The following is a 19,309-nucleotide window of genomic DNA, read 5'->3' as shown; positions in this document are numbered from 1 at the left end:
AGTTGTACGACATGAATATACATGACAAAGACATCGCAGCTGGGCTCTTGCACAGACATGAGACGTCACTACACAGCCTCATTATCGTGAACAAAGAGCCAGCCTGATCATGTGTCTTCATTGCTGCCAGTTTTGACTTATACCATGCATGCGATAGCCTGAGAAGAGTGAACGTCGATTAAGGTTAGCTCGACAAAGGGAATGCTTCAATGATCCGTTGGTGAAAACATGTTTTCTTAACTTGTTATCAGTGAACGAACGTATGAGAGAGAAAGGGAAAGAAAAGAGGCAACTGAATGATCTGCAGCCTGTAACTAGAATAGGCTTCAAAGACAGTGGAGGCTCAGCTGAGATGACGCGGGGCGGTTAGGGAACGGGTGCAGCCGCCGTGGCGCAGCTAAGACGTTTAATAGACGGGGACGATCCACTGTAGGGGTTCTTTCTTAAATAGCCATTAACCTGAAGCCCAACCTTTTCTTGCTCTACTCTGCTCTGTTCCCTTATGATGATGACCTGACTCTTGTATATGATTCATGCTTTTCCTTGAATTGTTCTTTTGTTCTTACTACAGCGCTATATCATTTAGCAGACATACGCCCAGCATCTCCATATCATCCCCCTGTCACTCGGCACATTACCAACATCCATGGCTGACCCAGACAGCCCAGGTTGGAAATGGTTTCCCAACGTCAAAGATAACTGGTCTCTCGATGTTGTGACTCTTCTCGCCGTCATCGGCGAATCGTCTATGGCTGAACAGACTCAGACCATCACAGCTTCTTTACTATGTCTTCTTCCACGACTGATCCCAGCCCCTCAAGCCCTTCTCAAACCTTCACGTCCAAGCCGAATGCCTGAGACTCTTGCGAAGATGACGGGCGTCTATAGTGGGACTACTCTCGACTCCGTAGGGTTCTTTGCGACTATCATCACTCCTCTCGACTCTCTTCACCCTTTCAGCTTTCGCGTTCTGGATATCAAACATACCGACCCATCTCATTTTGGCGGAATTGACATGAACCCTCCTTCTGCCCAAGAAACTTGGTCTACACGAAGTATCAACTGGGTAAAGTCTAGACGTTCGAGTTCCCACAACCAGGACCGTCAAACAGCTGGGAAAGACAGTCGTATTCCGCGAGCTCCCAAGACAGACGATGGCCTCCCTTTACCCGTACAAGCAAACTCGCCCCCTACGGCACGTACAACGACTTTCAAGCTACCAGATCAATCCCCAGGAGACGAAGATGCTCCTAAAATGATAGTCCGCAGGCCTACGGCTAAGCAGAAGGTCCAGGACATGCTTGCAAACCCTACTTTTGCCAACACCAAGAGGCGCCCTGCGGTTCCGGCCAAGCTCTTCTCGCCAATCCACATTCTCTCAGTCTTTTCGTGTCTCTTGAGCATAGCCATCGTAGTATGTGCTGTGGTATGGAAAGACGGCAACGCTATCTTGTCCGTATCTCTCATATCCTTTGCCTCAACTGTGGTGGGCTATGCCTCGTTCTGGCATCCCATTCTCATGAACCGAAAACATACGAACGAGGTTCCCCGAGGCGACGTCATGATACGAACCCGAGAAGGGGCGTTTCTTCTCATCAAGTGTACCGAAGAGGTTGCCCGAGAGCTGTACTCAGGCACGGAAGAGTGTCACTACCATGTTGGCGGTCGAACATACAGACTGCTTATGGCTCTCGGGACGACACTGCTCATGTTAAGCGTCGTTCTTTTCGGTAACTGCACGTGGAACTCGCAGATATTCATCGGCGGCAGCTACATTGTCCTTAATGGACTCTATTGGGGTCTGGGTATGATCCCACGTACCTACTTCTGGGATCTTTCACGATATCAGTGGGAAGATGTTACCCCTGATGATGCCAAGAATGCGCATCAAATCACCGATGAGAACGACCAGCGCGAGGGATATCCTAGCTTTACACGAACGCTTTGGTATGCAATTCGCGAAACTCAACGAACAGGCTGGGTTAACGCCAGTGGTGCAGCACCCGGCACAGACCAGTGGAAGACGTGGCTCAAGGAGGCTTTGGCGAATGCCAAGAAAGGAAACAGATCGTGGAACTCGGTGGCTAGGAAGGATGTAATTGTCAAGGAGAGTCTTGCGGCCGACGAGGACTTTGATGAGGCGGCTCAGCATGCGCCGGCCACTGAAGTTCAGACCAAGGCTGTCACGAGACAGAGCCATGATAGAGAAAGGGACGGCTCAACATTCTGATCTAAACGCACAGCGTTTGTGATCGGGTCTCACTCAACGGGACTTGGGTGCTTGATTATCGTTCAGCATATTTTGCATATTGGCCAGACGCATTGTACCATAAAGCACACACTACCATCTTTTACAGCAGGTTAATGATGCCCAGATAGATACCCAGAACTTTTATGAGTTTATTTAAAAAGAATCTTTGGAACAGCGAAGTCTAAATATCATTCACCTTTCTTCCCCAAAGGCCGTATCATGGTTCCATATATCTTTGGCAGGTGACCGTGTCACGTTCCAAACGCCGGCTATCTATTAACGCAAAAAATGCTTCATCTTACTCCGGTTTTCAATTCCTTGATGCAATAGCCCAAGTACAGACGCCCTCTAATCATCGAAGTAAATTCCCTTCTTGTCGGCGATGTCAATGGCACCACCACGGTAGCTGCCCCTCTTCTTCTTGTTCTTCTCCTTGGTGAAACCTTTGCCCTTGGTCACAATCAGATCTTCATGGGCTCGCTGAGAGTAACTGATGGATACGTATTCGTTGGAGGCGAACTTGGGGTCAACCTTGATGTTCTTGGGAATACGAGAGAAGGGCTCGTTCTGCTTCTTGCGTCCATTGACAACAGGCTCCGGAGGCAGGGGTGGGTTTGGCAGGTTTGACTGGAACTCGGGTGAGGTCTTGTCTAATGTAACAGAAGAATCGGAAGAGTCCTTGGTCTCCTTCTCCTTCTTGACCTTTTCCTTCTTAACCTTCTTGTCGGAGTCGGAGTCGGAGTCCGAAGAGTCGGAGTCAGAGTCGGAAGATGAACCATCAGAGTCGGGGAGCGGCACCTTGGCAGCAGCCTTACCCTCGGAATCGCTGGAGTCGGAATCAGAGTCGGAGTCGGAGCTTGAATCAGAGCTGGAGTCGGAGCTAGAGTCAGAGCTATCAGAATCAGAGTCTGAATCCGACTCAGCACTCTCGTCGTCGGAGTCGCTGCTGGAGTCGCTATCGCTAGAGTCGCTGGAATCGCTGGACTCAGAAGAGCTGGAGCTTGAGGAAGAGGCGCGCTTCTGCTTCTTGGCCTGAGGCTTCTTGCCGGAATCGGATTCAGAATCGGAAGAGCTAGAGTCAGAGTCGGACTCTGAGGAAGACTCGGAGGAACTATCGGTGGGGGCCTTGCGCTTGAGGTTGTTGGAAGGTGTAGACTTGGTAGCTTCCTCCTCGCTCTCGCTAGAGCTCTCAGAAGACGACTCAGCATCCTTCATGTCGACGTCTTCCTCCTTGGCGTCGCTCGAAGCCTTCTTGGAGGACTTCTTGGGCTTGCTGCTGTCGGCGCCATTGGTAGCCTCCCAGGTCTGGAAGACACTAACAAGGGAAGGGCTGTCTTCGGTGGCAGCAGCCGCCTGCCAGCCCTTCTTCTCTCGCTGTTTCTTGAAAGCGTCGGCAGCGCTCTTGAACGAGTGGTCAGAGAGGAAGGTCTCTACCAAATCCATGAGCTGGCCTGGCGGAGGCGCAGATGCGACATCGTTCTTGGCCGCGGCGGCCTTGGTGCTCTTCTTGCCCATGTTGTTTGGGGTAGTTGTAGGTTTAACAGGGTTAAGGGGGTTATTAGAGAATAGCCACGACGGAGGGCTTTGATTTGAGCCGGACATATGCCAATGCCACAGTGAAAAACTCAGGCAATTGTAAAGGCAAGAAGGTGTCTTGTTATCGAGGACTGACAGAAATATTTCTTGGGCTGGGCTTCGCGCCGGTCAGAGACTGGCTAACAAAAAAAATCTGTGGACGGGTGGATCATAGGTGGGGCACGTGCTGTTATCGATCCTTATCGCTGAGTAGTCTCCATGCACTAGCAGGGGCCCTGTCGAATAGTGCAAGTGTCTTTCGAAATGACCCCTGAGCCTAAAGTACTACTTGATTAGTCTCACCATAGCTCTGCTACAAAGTACTAACAGCTATACCTGTCAGCGCTGCTAGTTCAATCGTCGATACCTAGTACCTGCACCTCTGGTACCATAGCGACGTCCAAACCCGTGCATCATCAGCTCATTCCATTTCAGCGTCGCAACCAAAACAAACTTCAGCCAATAATTACCATTCATTTCCTTATCTTCATTGATCAATAGTAACGTCAACTCACGACACCAACTGAGGACTAAACCCAGATAATTCATTCCTACACTCGACGCATGATATTTCGATCTTGTCTTATGGCTCGCCAATAAATACCCATTCAACGGTACAAACACTTCGAGACAGGCAGCTCTGGGGTCTTCAAAAGATGTCGACCAACGCAACCAAGAGAAAATTCAATACTTTACTGCAGGGACTTGGGTCGTCGACTTCGAAAACCGGCGATGACACGATAGCGCATGAAACTGGCTCGACTACTTCTCCCGGCTCAACAGTTCGCGCCGCCGATCTCGAGCTACTCCAGAAGCGACGACGACTTGGTTTCCCAGATTCTACGGCACCCAAGCTAGGCAAGAGGGCGAATCTATCCGCTACCATATCTGCTATCGTATCTCGACGGACCCAAGGCCAGGACTCATCCAAAACCTCCAATGCCCCTCCCGTGCGATATGCGCCATCCGATCGAGGGGACCTTCTCAAACGGCTTGGTACTTTCCAAGAAATAACGAGCTGGACTCCAAAGCCGGACAGATTGAACGAGGTGGAATGGGCGAAGCGCGGATGGGTATGCCATGGCAAGGAAACCGTCCGTTGTCTACTTTGTCACCGTGAGCTGGTAGTCAAGCTTAATCGCAAGGACGCGGATGGTAAAGAGACCTCGGTATATGCGTCGTCCGAAATCGGTAAGCTCTTCATGAGTATGATGTCGGTTGTTTACTGACGACTTCACAGAGGAGGCACTGGTCGATAAGTATGCGGACCTTATTGTAACTTCACATCAGGATGAATGTCTCTGGCGCAAACGAGGCTGCGACAGTAAGTTTATGTTCTTGTGAACCGAGCTATTGTGATTTGCTGACCATGTTCCAAAGATTCTATTCTGCGTCTGTCTTTGACCAATGCTCAGACGGCTCTGGCCGCTTTACGCGAACGGTACGATGAGCTGTTAACAAGAAAGGCATTCTTACCATACGAATTCAATCTTCGATTGCCCGATGAGCTGGGCCTGGACAATGTTCTTTTACAACTTCCTAGCGATTTCTTCACCAAACCAGCCCCCATGAAAGAGGCCGATGCTCAACCACACCGCGTCGCCTTGGCACTTGCTCTGATGGGATGGCAAGGGCTGCACAACCCCCGGATTGGCGCAGTACCAAACTCAGCCTCTTGTCATACATGTCTCAGACGCCTGGGACTTTGGATGTTCAAAAGCAAGGAAGTGGCCGATGATGGAGAGATCATAGTGCCTGCCCCCATGGACTTCTTGGATCCAGCCAGAGAACATCGTTTCTTCTGCCCATGGTCTAATCCAGAAACCCAAAGGCAAGGACATTCTCAAAGTCGACCTGGACAGGATTTGCCAGGTTGGAGGATATTGGTGCAGACACTCGCCAACGAAGCCCATCTTCGAAGCGTCTATGAAGGACGCTCGCCTGTTCGACCGCGCACTCAACGTTCAGTGGGTGCACCCGCCACGCCCCAGAGACCTGGTACTGCTGCATCCATCAACACACCGATCAGGACACCAGGTTCCGTTGCCGACTCCGGCTTGGATACACCGGGCGCCGAAGACAACGACAAAGACAGGGATGCAAAGGACAAGGAGCGATGGGCAAGATTGAAAAGGGTAAAGAGTTTATTCGACAGTAAGGGGAGCAGAAAGTTGAGGCAATCGATAAGTAAATCGATCAGCCGACCAGGTACGGCACACTCGACGAAATCCAGTGGTGAAGCCAAGGAATAATGGAAAGGGCACGTTAATTAAATACAAGGCGGTTGGCAAAGCCATAGTCGGGGCGGTAATATAGTGATGATGCTTCAAAATTGTAGTAATACATTATAAAGTCAAGGCAGGTCCTTGAATATATTTCCTGACATGTTGTTGTCCTGGGTTAACCACATCCTGTGATGGCGCTGAACATTCCACTCTTTAGAAACTGTTGTACAAAATCCCCGGGTTACGCACCCATGACTGTGAGCGGAAGTTGTAATGTTTCCAGTCGACATCGATCAAGATTTCCAAACAATATCGTCGAAAGAAATAATCTTTCCGGAATATGCCTTCGTCTCAGCTTGCTTCTCAATCTTATCGCCAAGAGAGAAACCAGCCATTTCTAAAATCGCAAGTCGCACACCTCCAATCCCTCCGCCGTTGCCTAAACGTCGAGATACAAAGGCAATCTTGGAGGCCGTGGCATAGACGTTAAGGGCCCGGCCGGAACCCTCTCTCCAGCTTGGAGCTGAGTGAGTTGAGAGCCCATTGATGATACCTTGGATCTGATTGTGAAGGTTGTGACATGCATCTTGCCATTTCTCTCCAGGTTTGTCAGCTTTGGTGATGACTACCAATGTTCGAGTGTTTGATCGAGCCAGAGTCCTTAACATCCATCTGTCAGTTTCTTGCAGCTTCTTATCGGCTGGAATCAAGATGACGGCGCCTCGTAGCATCTTCCTGACATTGAGATACTTGAGGATGGTTTTCCCCCAATCTTCTTGACTCTTGAAACCATAACCTGGTGTATCCATAAGGATGAGACTATGTTTTGGAGGCAGCTCACCCTTGCGAACAAGCTCCTTGGCAACTTTCGGTCGTGGTCCAACGCCATAGGCATTCATCGTGGTGGTTTTGCCTGGCTTATGGCTAACCTTGGCGATCTCCGTGCCACCGATGAGAGCGTTGAGGAAAGAGGACTTTCCAGCATTGGAGGCTCCCAGAACTACGATCTCTGGGACATGATCGTTTTGAGGGTGGTGATATAAATTTTCTGCAGAATAGAGAATTTGGCAGTCCTCTTCAAAGAACTTGCCGGCTGCCGCTAGAGGGGGCCTATCTTCTTTAGAAACGTCGACTGGTGTTTCTGAACCTTGTCTAAAACAGATGGATTCACTCTGAAATATCTCTTGCTGGTGAGGTTTGATGCCTTTTGGTAGAGGCCCCTTGAGTTTTGAGGGTTTTGACTTTGGTGCTTTAGACTCGCTGGAACTGCTTGATGCGGCACTGGCTTCTGGTGCTTCATTTTTGACAGGTTTTTGTATCTTTGACTCAAGATCCGAACGGAAAGCCTTGTTGTTTAGTGAAGTTGATGGGTCACTGATTTGCTGTTCTGGGCCAGAAGCACGTACGCTTCGACGTAGTGGTCGCTGACGTATACTCAGGTTTCCTGATGAACAGAATAGGGCCTTTTGTTGAGTTGATGGGCCATAATTTAGAGAGCAAGAGAGCCGAGACGCCCGTAATAGTCGTGGGACGATCATTGCTGTGTGTCTTAACTTGGTGTAATACAGAGCGAACTAAAGTTGTGATGGTGGAAAATTTAGAGGCGATCAACGAACACGAAGTCACCACAACGTCACAGACTTACTTCGCCGTGAGAGGGACAGAGGTATGAACTAAAAGTATAGCTAGATTAATCAAAAGATTATTCTTTACAGTATTTTACGAATGAGCGATAGTATAAGACGAGTGAAGAAGATGAAAGGTCACGTGTTGGGTTAGAAGAGGTCCACAGGGTAAGAGAAGAGTCGTGACAGTGGAATACCTCAATAAAGAACACTATAGATTTATTTTAACCACTCAGGAGTTCGAGAGTGAATAAAAGCTGCAAAAGGTGTTTCTCTCTCCAACCCTCGGAAAAGATTCAATCTGCGAAATTCTAACGCGGCAAGTGTTGTCAATATCACCAAAATGGCACCAACAAATCTCACCGAGATCGACGCTCACGAGCAACCATCTGATGAGATGCGTGCTGAGTGGAAAGTGTTTATGCGCCAGGATCACAAGAGCCTACTGAATGATCCTCGCATCGATGATCCGCGGGCTCCTCTGGAAGAGTCTGGGTTCCGCCAAGTCTCAACTATCTCGAAAGAGCAAGTTGCAAAAAGCTTCGCTAGGTTGGACCCTACTCTGGCCTCTGAGGCTGAGAAGGATGTTCAAGTTCTTCACCACCCGCTATTACCAGGTAAGGCTCTTTCTATAGACCTGGTATCACTCGAAACTCATCCGTGACTAGGCCTACTAATTATCCCTTCGCTATTACCGCCTTCTGTGCAAACGACTCTCCTGGATCGTACGATCCATCGTGATCTCAGTGTGCGCAACCACCAGACCAACTTACACCTACACTACGACCTGCCGTATCCAGAAGGAAAGGATGAAGACGAAAGGTCGTTCTTCTCTATTGACCCCGAAACTCCAGCCTCGTTCATCCCTAAAGATCCCAGTGTTCACAAGCCGCTGTCGATCAAGCAGGTTATGGGTCGAAGGCTGCACTGGGTGACTCTGGGTGGCCAATACGATTGGACTAACCGCATTTACCCTGAGGAGTTGCCGCCACAGTTTCCAAGTGACATCTCCTCCTTGTTGAAGGACTTGTTCCCAGAAACAGATGCGCAGGCCGCCATTCTCAACTTCTATTCACCAGGCGACACCATGATGATGCATCGAGATGTTAGCGAAGAGACAGACAAAGGCCTCATCAGCCTGAGTTTCGGCTGCGATGGTCTGTTCATGATTGCGCCTAACGACTTGAAGCACAGGGCCCAAAATGAGGCATCTGGCGAAAAGCAGTATTTACTACTCAGACTTAGATCTGGCGACGCCATTTACATGACTGAAGAGTCAAGATACGCGTGGCATGGTGTCCCGAAAGTTCTCAAGGACACATGCCCAAGTTATCTCCAAGATTGGCCAGCTCGTGAAGATGGGAAGTTTTCAGAATGGCGAGGCTGGCTGAAAACTAAGAGAATCAACTTGAACGTTCGCCAGATGCGAGATTAGAAGAATTCATGAACTGTGCTAGGATTGAAATACATCTTATTACAATGCGATATGCAATATTGATGATACTGACCGCTTACTCCATTTGCTATGCTGTGGTACAAAATACACGAGGTCTCAACTACCTCAGAGAAAACAAATCGCGGCTCGTGTTGAGCGATAGTTATAAATTCAAGCCGCTCAGTTCCCACCAAACACCCATTAAGCGAAACCAAACCCCTGGGCATTTTGTAATGCCATCCCAAGACGCTCCCGTAACACCTCTTTATCTCTATATTCGGGTAAAAGTAATGTGCCGTAGCAAGTATAGGCTGTGGGTAAGTGCCCGCCAGTGCCGTCTTCTTCACCATTCTTCTGTATCACAAACTGCAAATTCTTCATACCACCAACTGGAACACGGTCGGATGATGTCACAAACTCTAGAAGCCTTTGCTTCATGCCCTGGTCGTACCTTTTGACGATAGACCAGAAGTCCTTGATGGTACGGTGGGAGGTATCCCATCCCACATAGCGAGTATAACGCTTGAGCTCGGCTATGTCGATTTCCTGCTCTCCTTCGACGAGGGACTGCAATGTGGACGGACACAAGAGTGAGAGGGACTTTTTGTGCAAGCAAGATGCAAATCCACGCTCGAAAGCAAGATACTGACGCCGAATTGAAACATCTGTCAGGTAACGGATATAGTCAATGATATAATCATCACGATTCTTGTTGGTCACAAGCGGAGCGTCGTCGGGGTTATCCATGTGAGGTGGTCTGATCTCTGTTGAGCCCGAGGCTGCGCTTGGCCAATTCGTAGTTTTGTCCGCACGCATCTCACGTGTAGTAATTGTACCAAGTGAAGACACTGAAAACTCGTACGTCCGGGCGAAGACGTCCTCGACAAGGCCGTTCTTTTCGTCCCATTCCAGCAACGTCGTTAGCCCGCTCGCTAGGTCTGGCCACCCATCGGCGATGTGGTGAAGTTCTTTAACCGGTTTACCCAGTAATTTCCTGTATAGAGCTCTCGGAAAGGTGACTGGTAGTGTCAAGCCGTTATACAGCGCAAGCGACATTAGAAGCCCGACAAGTTCGAATTTCCAGTCTTCGGTCAATGAACCTGGGGTAAACCAAGCCATGCGTGTCCTCTCGTCGACGGTGAACGCCCCAAATTCAGGGTCTAAGCATTCCGCAATCGCCAAACGGAAGAACTCTTGCTGGACACCTCCAGAGTCGAAACCCTCCTCGCCACTGTTCTCACCTAAGTGCACCTTGAGAGGGCGTAGAAGCTCTCTTCTTTCACGCCTCCATAATTGATCGAAGGCATCTCTGGCCACATTTTCTCTGCCAACCTCCAGGACTAAGTACTTAGACGATGCGGTCCTTAACAGGTCTTGTAGAACCATCTTGTGATGTGGATTAGTGATGAGACTACCAGGATCGACGATGGCATTCATTCGCGTCTTAAGAGAACTCGACTCTTCAAACATGCGACTCATTCGGGCAAAGTTGATGGATCGGAAGAAAGACACCAAGGTCTCAGGGCTGAACACATAAGGGTAGTCAAGAATATGTCGCCGCCAACGAGTCGACTTGAACGACAACCATTCCACGGGCATCTCAATCGAATCCAATCGTTCTGAGATATAGTCAACTCGGAACTGAACGTCGCCTAACAGAAGGAGGTTCCTTGATTTATCTTGAATATGTCAGTAAGGTTAGGTCACATTTGTCAATACGCCACATATTGCACTTACGTAGGGTTTCAATGAACGACAATGCTCCTCCAAAAGGCCCGTCCATCGCAAAATCAGCTCGGCCGTCCCAGTCAGTTAACAAAACAGTGCGTGCCCAATCCAGAAGAACAGTCGGAACGCGAGTCTCATGCAGAAGGCGTTCATCTCGCGGGAACTCAAGTATTGATGCCGAGCCCGTGCTGAGGAAATCCAGTTGGTTGACCAAGGGCCGTAGGATATCGACGTCTTTCATTTCGGAATTCTCCAATTGCGATGCTGGAAATACTCTGTCAACAAAGCAACGCCTAGCCGTTATCGCGCAAAAGAGCCTGCGAGCCAACCTGATGGCTATATCGTTTGAGAAAGCGTCGTCGTAATCTAAGCATCGCGAAGAGGGTTGTCGGGATATGGCACTACCGCCAGCAAGCGTCAAACCGTTAGAGCGAACGCGCGACAACTCATAGAGTGTTCTTGAATCCGATATCACCGGTGTTGCAGCTACTAAAGCATGCATACAAATGGACATGAGATAGCCCGCGTCTAAGTCACAAAGAGGCTTTGTGCTACTTGCTCGTCTTGGGGAGGTATTTGACTCCAGCTCGGGCGGTGGTATGAAGAGACGTGCAGCAGCCAACCAGAGGCTGTGAAAGACTAGACTGGAAGTGACCCGACTCAATCGATGGAAGCAATACCAAAGAGTCTGCGAGTCGTAAAGTTTCTGGTCTTGTGTGAAAGACTGCACCACAGCTTGTGGATCTGTGAGAATAAAAAAGAGTGTCTGTTCATTGAAGCGTAACCATTGCTTTCTGGACCAGGCTTTAGAAAGCGTAGAGTCACGGCGCAAATGCTCCCGTTCACCCACAGGCTGAGGATACGGGTAGGTTGTTCTGTGAGCGGCGAGAAGGCAGGGCTCAGAAGTACCATCTTCCTCATATACGTCGCAAATGAGGTCCACAAGATTGACATCAAGCTTTGGAAGAACTTGGGGCAACATCCTGTTAGGATCGTCAGTTGTGACGGCCCTGGGCTCTGCTTCATGGTCTTGTATTTCTTGATTCGTGTCGTTCCTCGCACGGCCGTCACTTTGATCGCTTCTCAGCTTTGTCTCGTTCACCACATCATCCCGCAAAGTCAGCGGCGGATTTGACAGCACGGGTTCTGTCGGGGGTTTTGTGACATTTTCGAAGAATCCTGGTCTCGACGGCAGTTCTGGCATACTTGAGATAGGTGCATGCTTGTTATTCTTATGTCTTAATGACTTGTTACGCAGATGCCCGTTCATCTGGGGAAGTCTGGCAGCTTTGCTTCCGTCGTCTCCTTTTGTCAAGTCGGTAGTATCGATAGAGCATTTTCGGGGTTTGGCTATTGCATTATTTTGTGGCTTATTTGTTGAGTCGTGTCTGCTCCTAGGAGGCTTTGCGGGAAAGGGAGGCTCGTCCCAATCAGTTTCTTGGGGCTGGTCAGCCACCTTTGTTGGCTTTTGCGGACTCGGCTCCTGAGGGAGAACCTTGCGAACTTCCAAGTCAGTGTTTGTGCTGGTTAAACTGGATGACTCTTGCAGAGTATCTTGATCCAGCACGGGTGCGGTTGACTCAGACGCTTCGAAACTGCCAAGCTTCTCAGATATGGCTGCTACACCTTTGGGGGTAAGCCAGTCGAGCATTTTGAAGGTCACAGTGCCAAAGAGATTCGCGGCGAAGGATCGATGATCTTTGTTCACCGGCCCTTCAATTACACGGATCTGAGAGGCTGAATACCCATCGGTGGAATGCGGTGCACGTCTGTTGCCATGGATTGAATCCTGAGAGGACGATGAGGATGTACGAGGTCTAGAAGCTCGGTTCTTGCGTGCGCCGGGCGACGTGGCAACGTTTGCTCTCTTGTCATCAGGATGCGACGGCGATGGAGATCGCGTTGAAAATATCAGGTTGTTAATCGTTGTTGGCGGCTCCGTGCTTTTACGAAGAAACGGACAGAGGCCTTCCTCGGGATCATCCTGACTTGCCAAGTATGTTGCTAGCGTCCGGGCACTTGTTGTATTATATCTTCGTATGGGCGCCTTGCTAGCTAGACGGCGACGGCAGGTAAAACATGTGGGTGTTGCACAATTGACGTTTTCACAACCATATCGCAGTTGGAAGATGTACCTCTCAACGAGAAGTTGGAACCCATGGCGGCGGCTGGCTTGATGTATTGCATAAACGCGCGTTGGATTCTCAAGACTTTGGACAGCGGCTTTAACTTCGGAGGGTGCATCGGACGGTAAACGGGCGAATGGCGCTTCCTGCCAAAGGCCAGCAAGAAGATCTATATCTGCGGCGAAGTCGATGGATGGGTCTCGTGGACGATAGGCATCGGGCGTCATGACATGGGCAGGACGTGGTCGCGCCGCGATGGGCACCTCGTTATTTGTGTACGATGAAATACAATAAAGGAATTCGCTTAAGAAAAGGAGAACACCAATAACCAAACTTTAAGATGTGGTGTAGCACAGGTGATTTAGATGGTCTGGACAAATATTAATTGTAGGTATATGCTGGTTGTTCTTGATACTAGTCTAGAGTCATGTATCCGTAATCCTCATGGGGGGAGGAGTTGACACTCAGGGAGCTGTTGGTCAGCCTCGCTAGTGATGATGCGCCACTACCTTAGCAGGTACATCTGGTACTTGGAGGGTACTTGGACACAGGAGCACTCATCCTGCCCATGCACCTGAGACAAGGTACTCTGCACAATTTTGCACAAGAACGCTTACCGTTTTCGCCCCTAGCGGGACCGACTGCAGCTCTACCCACTAGGGGACTCAAGCGAAGAATGACTCAGCTAGGTGCCCAACCAAGGGGGCCTGGAACCCTTGCGTGGCGGGGTTCGGGGCCAAAAAAAAAGTCAGTCATCCATCTCGCTGATAACCTTTTCTGTGTGACGTTATCTATGCAGCCCCGCCATATCCCACCAAGTCGGCCCCGAATTTCCTTCACATTTGCAATCACTGTCTCTTAAATCACAGACTGTCAAGAAACATTCTCAACCAAACTATCACTCAGACCGATATCACAGAGCCGGACCTAAAACCAGACACAATTCTTGTTACAGTTCGGATCTGAAGATGGCGAGCGCGCAGGCAGCTGGTGCCTCGCACCCATATACCTGCAATACATGCCAAGTTGCGTATCGCAACATCGATCTTCAGAAGGGTCATATGAAGAGTGACTGGCAGTAAGTTATATTATCATCGTCTATATATTACGACTATGTATGCTAACCACGCGACAGTCGATATAACCTCAAGCGCCGAGTTGCTTCTTTGCCCCCCATTTCATCCGATGTCTTCACTGAAAAGGTCCTGCAGGCCAGGGCTGTCTCCAGCGCAGAAGCCGACAAGGCTTACTTCGAACGTGTATGCGATATCTGTGAGAAGACATACTACAGTGAGAATGCGTTCCAGAACCACATCTTGAGCCAGAAGCATAAGGCAAAGGAAGCCAGCAGTGGACAAACTACTTCTGCACGAGCCGACGACGAGGCTACATCCGTTGTCAGCTCTACTTTCTCCCTTGGCGAGCCTGTCGCACCCAGCCAGGGTGAAGTGGACTCCGATGCCGAGGAGGAATTCAGCCACGTTGTTGAAGGCCTTCAGAAGGCCCGTATCACTGAGCAAAGGCCTTCCCCCGTCAAGCGACCTTCGCATCCCCAACCATCGGGTCAAGATGTTGCTTCTGAAGATGCAGAGGCGACACGTGCTTCCGATTCTACCACACCCGTCCCCACATCGCAAGAGCCCAACATGACATTAGAGACTTGCCTGTTCTGCAACTATTCCTCCCCAACCATCCCTCTAAACACACACCATATGGAGCGATTCCATGGCATGTTCATTCCCGAGAAGAACTATCTGGTGGACATTGATGGCCTGCTTCAACAGCTGCAAGACAAGATTCGCCTACACCATCAGTGCCTTTACTGCGACAAGCTGAAGTCTTCCACATTCGGTATTCAAACACATATGCGCGATACGGGCCACTGCAAGATTCCCTATGAGACCGAGCAAGAGCAGCTTGAGATTGGAGACTTTTACGACTTTAGAAGTACCTATTCTGATGACGGAGAGTGGAGTGATGAGGAGTCTGTTGTAGACGAGACAAGTGGTGGAGCTAAGCTTGGGGCACGTCGTCCTGCCAAGGTCACCGGAGAGGATGGAGAAGAGGTTGAGGAAGGCGAGGGAGCAGACGGCTGGGAGACAGACAGCTCAGCTTCATCACTGGATTCAGCGGATCTCACTGCTGTTCCCGCCGAGGGCCACATCCACCAATTCGAGCGACTTGACAAGCACCCGCATCATTCACGCCAAGACCCAAGGCAAAGACATCAGGCGGATGGATGGCACTCGCATGCTCACAAGCCCACTCGTGCTGTCTTTCATGACGACTATGAGCTTCATCTTCCTACGGGCAAGTCGATTGGTCATCGATCACTAAACAAGTATTACCGCCAGAACCTACACAGCCACCCTTCGGCCGAAGAACGCGCCGAGCGTCTGGCCCTCGAGGGCGCAGAAGGTGAACAGTCCAATGCTGGCTCAGATGGTCAACTGGCCCACAGAGGTTCTAAATCCCGTGAGATGGTGCCTCGTGGCATGGCAGGCATGGTGGGTGCACCGGAGCAACAGAAGCGACGGGCGCGTAGAGCAGAGGAGCGAGGACGAACATTGGAACAAGTCCATACAAAGCAGAAGGACTTGGTCTACGGAAAGAAACTCAACAATCACAAGAACTACTACTACCGTGAGCAGGGTGGTGGTTAAATAGATAGTACTATAAGCTTATCTGTACCTGAGCTTTACAATACAGTAAAAAAAGCAATTGAGATTTATAAAAGACCTTAAGAATAAGTTTCTATCTTCTATAAGTAACATAAGACTTTAATTAATAGTAAGCTCTTATCTTAAGTAAGGTAATACTAGCTTATATTATATTTTAATAAAATATTTATATTATTACTACGTAATAAAAAACTCTTAGCTTTATTAACTTAGTTTTATAATTTAAGTAAACTTTAAGTTATTAAATCTTTATAAGTAATAATATTTTACATTACTTATAACTTTATTTTAAACTTTTTAAGCTTTAATATAATATTATTATTAAGTTTACTTACTTTTTTAAAATTACTTAAGAATAAAATTTTTAATTTGTTAAAAATCTAGCTTTATTAGCTTTAAAGATAACCCCTTAAGTAAGTTAAATTATAAGCTTACTTTAATTAGTATTACTAATAGCTATTAAACTTTAACTATTATTAATATAGTAATATATATAAAAAGCTACTATATAAAATATAGTAACTTAACTTTTCTTCTTTTTTTCTTTACCTTAGTTTTAATTTATATATAGTAAGTTATTAAACTTTTACTTATTAATCTATATTACTAACCTATTTTATAATTATAAAAATCCTAGCTAATTACTATAGTATTTTCTTAATAAAGAATTATTATTATAATAATAATATATACCTAGGAATTATAGAAATTAAAGTAACTACCTTATATATATTATAAGCTACTATAAACCTAGTTTTTAATTTCTTTTTTAATTTTATTATATATAAAGTTATCTTAGCTATCTTTAGCTATAAGCTTCTTTAGTTAATTTAATAAAATATAAATATAAATTATATTTTATTTTTAATTACTAAATTAATTATATTAAAAAAGCTAGTAAAAAAGCTAATTATAGAAAAAAAACCTAAGAATAATAAGAAAAGGTTTCTTAAAAAGATTAATTTAAGTAACTAAATTCTTTACTATATATAGTTTATTATTTTAAAAAGTTAAGTAAGAATAATAATTAATTATATAAATAGGCTATAACTAGTATTATAATTTAAAACTATAAGTATATAATAAAATTAGTATATAGTATTTTAAAAGAGATTAGTATTATTAATAACATTAATTAAATTAAGTTTATAATTTAACCTACTTAAGGAGTTATCTTTAAAGTTAACTAAGCTAGATTCTTAAGAAACTAGTATATAATAATATATTAAATTAAAACCCTAGTTAAAATATTATTTATTATTCTCTTTAAACTATAAGTCCTATATTAAATCTATCTTTAATATTATAATTAATTATAATCTTTTTTAGTAAAGTTAAATTTTAATAAGTTAAGTATATATATTATATTAGCTAGTATTATACTACTAAGTTATATTACAGTAGTAGCTAGGTTAAGAAAGTATATAATTTTAGTTATATAATTTAAATTAATTAAAGCTATAAGTTAGGTCTTTTTTAACTTTAAGTAATTAAACTTTACTAACTTTAATATATAAAATATAAATATATCTTTCTTTTAAAAACCTTATCTATTAGAATCTTTTACTTAAAATACTATATACTAATATTATTATAAAATTATAATCTTAGGCTATAGTTAGCTTAGTTTATTTAAAGCCTTTAGTTATTTTAATTAAAATACTTAAAGGTTAACTTCTATTACTTCCTTAGCTTATTAAACTAAGGGGATTTTTTAATATTATTTATAAAGTTAGTATTATTACTACTTTTTATAAGCTTACTAAGAAATCCCTTTTTATTAAGGATTTAATTTAAATTAGTAGTTAACTTATAAGTTAGTTTTTTTTAATATCTTAAGCCTTATTTTTTAAAATATCTTTTACTTTTCATCTCTTTAAAGTAATAAAAAGATTCTATAACTAAATATAATAAGCTTAACCCTTTTATAAGTATTAAATAGAAAGCCTAGCTTTAATTCCTTAGCTATTATTATAATATTTAAGTCTTTTAATAATAACTAAAGGGCTACTTTAATTTATAAAGAGTTAAAATATAGATTATTCTTTTAGTAGTAGTCCTTAAGTAGTATAATACTATAGTAATTAAATAAAGATATTACTATAAAATAAATTAGTAAGTAATATAGTATAATAGAATTAAAGGTAGATTAACTTATTAAGAGTAATATCTTATTAGTTAAGGTAAAAAGGATCTTAGTAGTTAAGGTAGTTATAAGAAAAAGAAAGTATCTTAAAGATTAAAGTAGTTATAAAAAGAAAAAAAAAAGAAAGGTTACTATATTTTATATAGTAGTCTTATATATATATAAGTTACTATATTAGTAATAGTTAAGTTTAGTAGCTATAGTTAGTATTAATAAATTAAGCTATAAGTTAACTTACTAAATAGGCTATCTTTATATTAATAACTATATAAAATAATATTATATTAGCTACTAAACTTTAATAATAGTAAATATATATAAATAGCTACTAAGCTATATATAAAGTAACTGTTTTCTTTTCTTATCTTTAACCTTTAATTAACTTAATATAGAAAGCTACTTTACTATCTTATATACTAAGCTACTAATTAATTAATTAATCTTAGTTTCTTTTACTATATATTACTAACTATTATAGCTTACTTATAATACTAGCTATTATATAAAGAACCTTAATTAATAGCTTTTATTTTAAAGTAAAGATTACTTTACTATATAAAAAAGATAAAAATACTCTTTAGAATTATAATAATATTAATAAGTTTAAGTAACTATAAGCTAAAGTAAAAGATTTAAAAAAAAAACCCTTTTAGATTAATACTTTAAGCTTATACTTTAGTAACTTTATAGTATATAAAATAATTAAAATTTAGCTAAGTTAATAACCTTTAATTATAAGCTTCTTTTACTTTATAGTAAAAATCTATTATTGTTAAATTATATATAGCTTTTAAGGAAAAGTATAGATTTAAAGCTAAAGGTATTAAAAAGTTTTAAAAAAAAGCAAATAGTTAATATAGTATTAATTACTTTAAAGAAAACCTAATAATATTTATATAAAATATTATTCTAAGTATTAGCTTAATAGCTTAAAAGATTAAATTACTAGTATAATTAAGGTCTTTAATAATAAGATCTTTATTAAATTAACTACAGAATAATTAACTATAATTTTTATATATAGTATTTAAGTAAAGAAAGAAAGTTTAAAAAAGTTAATATTTATAAAAGAAGTATATATTTTTTATATTAAAAGCTAAAGTTAAGGGAAGCTAAAGTTAAAGGTTTTAATTAGTATATTAATTAAATAAGATTATATAACCTCTTAATTATACCTATAGTAGTATAACCTAATAGTATTATTAGTAATATTATTAAGAGAAAGCGTTTATTAATATTAATGTAGCTTATTTATTCTATTATAACTTAATTAATAAGAAAAAACATTTTTTATTAGTTTTTATTATATTACTTACTTATTATTAAACTAATATCTTTTTAAGTTTTATATACTTATTATAATATATATATTACTTAGTATTTACTTTATACTACTTAGGCTTTTCTTTTCTTTTTTTTATAATTTTATAAGCTTACTATATCTCTTTTAACTATTTCTTTTTTAATTTAATTAATAGCTAAAAATAAATTAAATTACTTAGTTAAGTATAATTTAT

General features: G+C 43.5%; 7 protein-coding genes across 7 annotated transcripts; 4 read left to right on the top strand and 3 right to left on the bottom strand.

The window, feature by feature from the left end:
* Positions 1–646: 646 nt before the first annotated feature.
* On the top strand, positions 647–2,230 carry FIESC28_03863 (uncharacterized protein; the record flags this gene model as incomplete). Its single annotated transcript, XM_031158012.1, has 1 exon — positions 647–2,230. One exon carries the CDS (start codon positions 647–649, stop codon positions 2,228–2,230), a length of 1,584 nt encoding a protein of 527 aa, XP_031017871.1.
* A 369-nt stretch (positions 2,231–2,599) lies between these two features.
* On the bottom strand, positions 2,600–3,766 carry FIESC28_03862 (uncharacterized protein; the record flags this gene model as incomplete). The annotated part of the gene is made up of 1 exon (XM_031158011.1): positions 2,600–3,766. One exon carries the CDS (start codon positions 3,764–3,766, stop codon positions 2,600–2,602), a length of 1,167 nt encoding a protein of 388 aa, XP_031017870.1.
* A 716-nt stretch (positions 3,767–4,482) lies between these two features.
* Positions 4,483–6,078, top strand: FIESC28_03861 (uncharacterized protein; the record flags this gene model as incomplete). Its single annotated transcript, XM_031158010.1, has 4 exons — positions 4,483–5,017; positions 5,067–5,150; positions 5,207–5,980; positions 6,035–6,078. 4 exons carry the CDS (start codon positions 4,483–4,485, stop codon positions 6,076–6,078), a joined length of 1,437 nt encoding a protein of 478 aa, XP_031017869.1.
* A 266-nt stretch (positions 6,079–6,344) lies between these two features.
* Positions 6,345–7,589, bottom strand: FIESC28_03860 (uncharacterized protein; the record flags this gene model as incomplete). The annotated part of the gene is made up of 1 exon (XM_031158009.1): positions 6,345–7,589. One exon carries the CDS (start codon positions 7,587–7,589, stop codon positions 6,345–6,347), a length of 1,245 nt encoding a protein of 414 aa, XP_031017868.1.
* Positions 7,590–8,019: 430 nt separating this feature from the next.
* Positions 8,020–9,111, top strand: FIESC28_03859 (uncharacterized protein; the record flags this gene model as incomplete). Its single annotated transcript, XM_031158008.1, has 2 exons — positions 8,020–8,293; positions 8,345–9,111. 2 exons carry the CDS (start codon positions 8,020–8,022, stop codon positions 9,109–9,111), a joined length of 1,041 nt encoding a protein of 346 aa, XP_031017867.1.
* Positions 9,112–9,312: 201 nt separating this feature from the next.
* On the bottom strand, positions 9,313–13,192 carry FIESC28_03858 (uncharacterized protein; the record flags this gene model as incomplete). The annotated part of the gene is made up of 2 exons (XM_031158007.1): positions 9,313–10,790; positions 10,849–13,192. The coding sequence occupies 2 exons, from the start codon at positions 13,190–13,192 to the stop codon at positions 9,313–9,315; spliced, it is 3,822 nt and encodes a 1,273-aa protein (XP_031017866.1).
* A 741-nt stretch (positions 13,193–13,933) lies between these two features.
* Positions 13,934–15,628, top strand: FIESC28_03857 (uncharacterized protein; the record flags this gene model as incomplete). Its single annotated transcript, XM_031158006.1, has 2 exons — positions 13,934–14,043; positions 14,101–15,628. 2 exons carry the CDS (start codon positions 13,934–13,936, stop codon positions 15,626–15,628), a joined length of 1,638 nt encoding a protein of 545 aa, XP_031017865.1.
* Between the last annotated feature and the right edge of the window lie 3,681 nt (positions 15,629–19,309).

The sequence above is a fragment of the Fusarium coffeatum genome, assembly GCF_003316985.1.
Source record: "Fusarium coffeatum strain FIESC_28 chromosome Unknown BRIP53273_contig_81, whole genome shotgun sequence".
In the NCBI taxonomy this organism is placed as follows: Eukaryota; Fungi; Ascomycota; class Sordariomycetes; order Hypocreales; family Nectriaceae; genus Fusarium; species Fusarium coffeatum.
The sequence above is the reverse complement of the archived record's forward strand: the minus strand, read 5'-3'. Positions and strand labels throughout refer to the sequence as shown.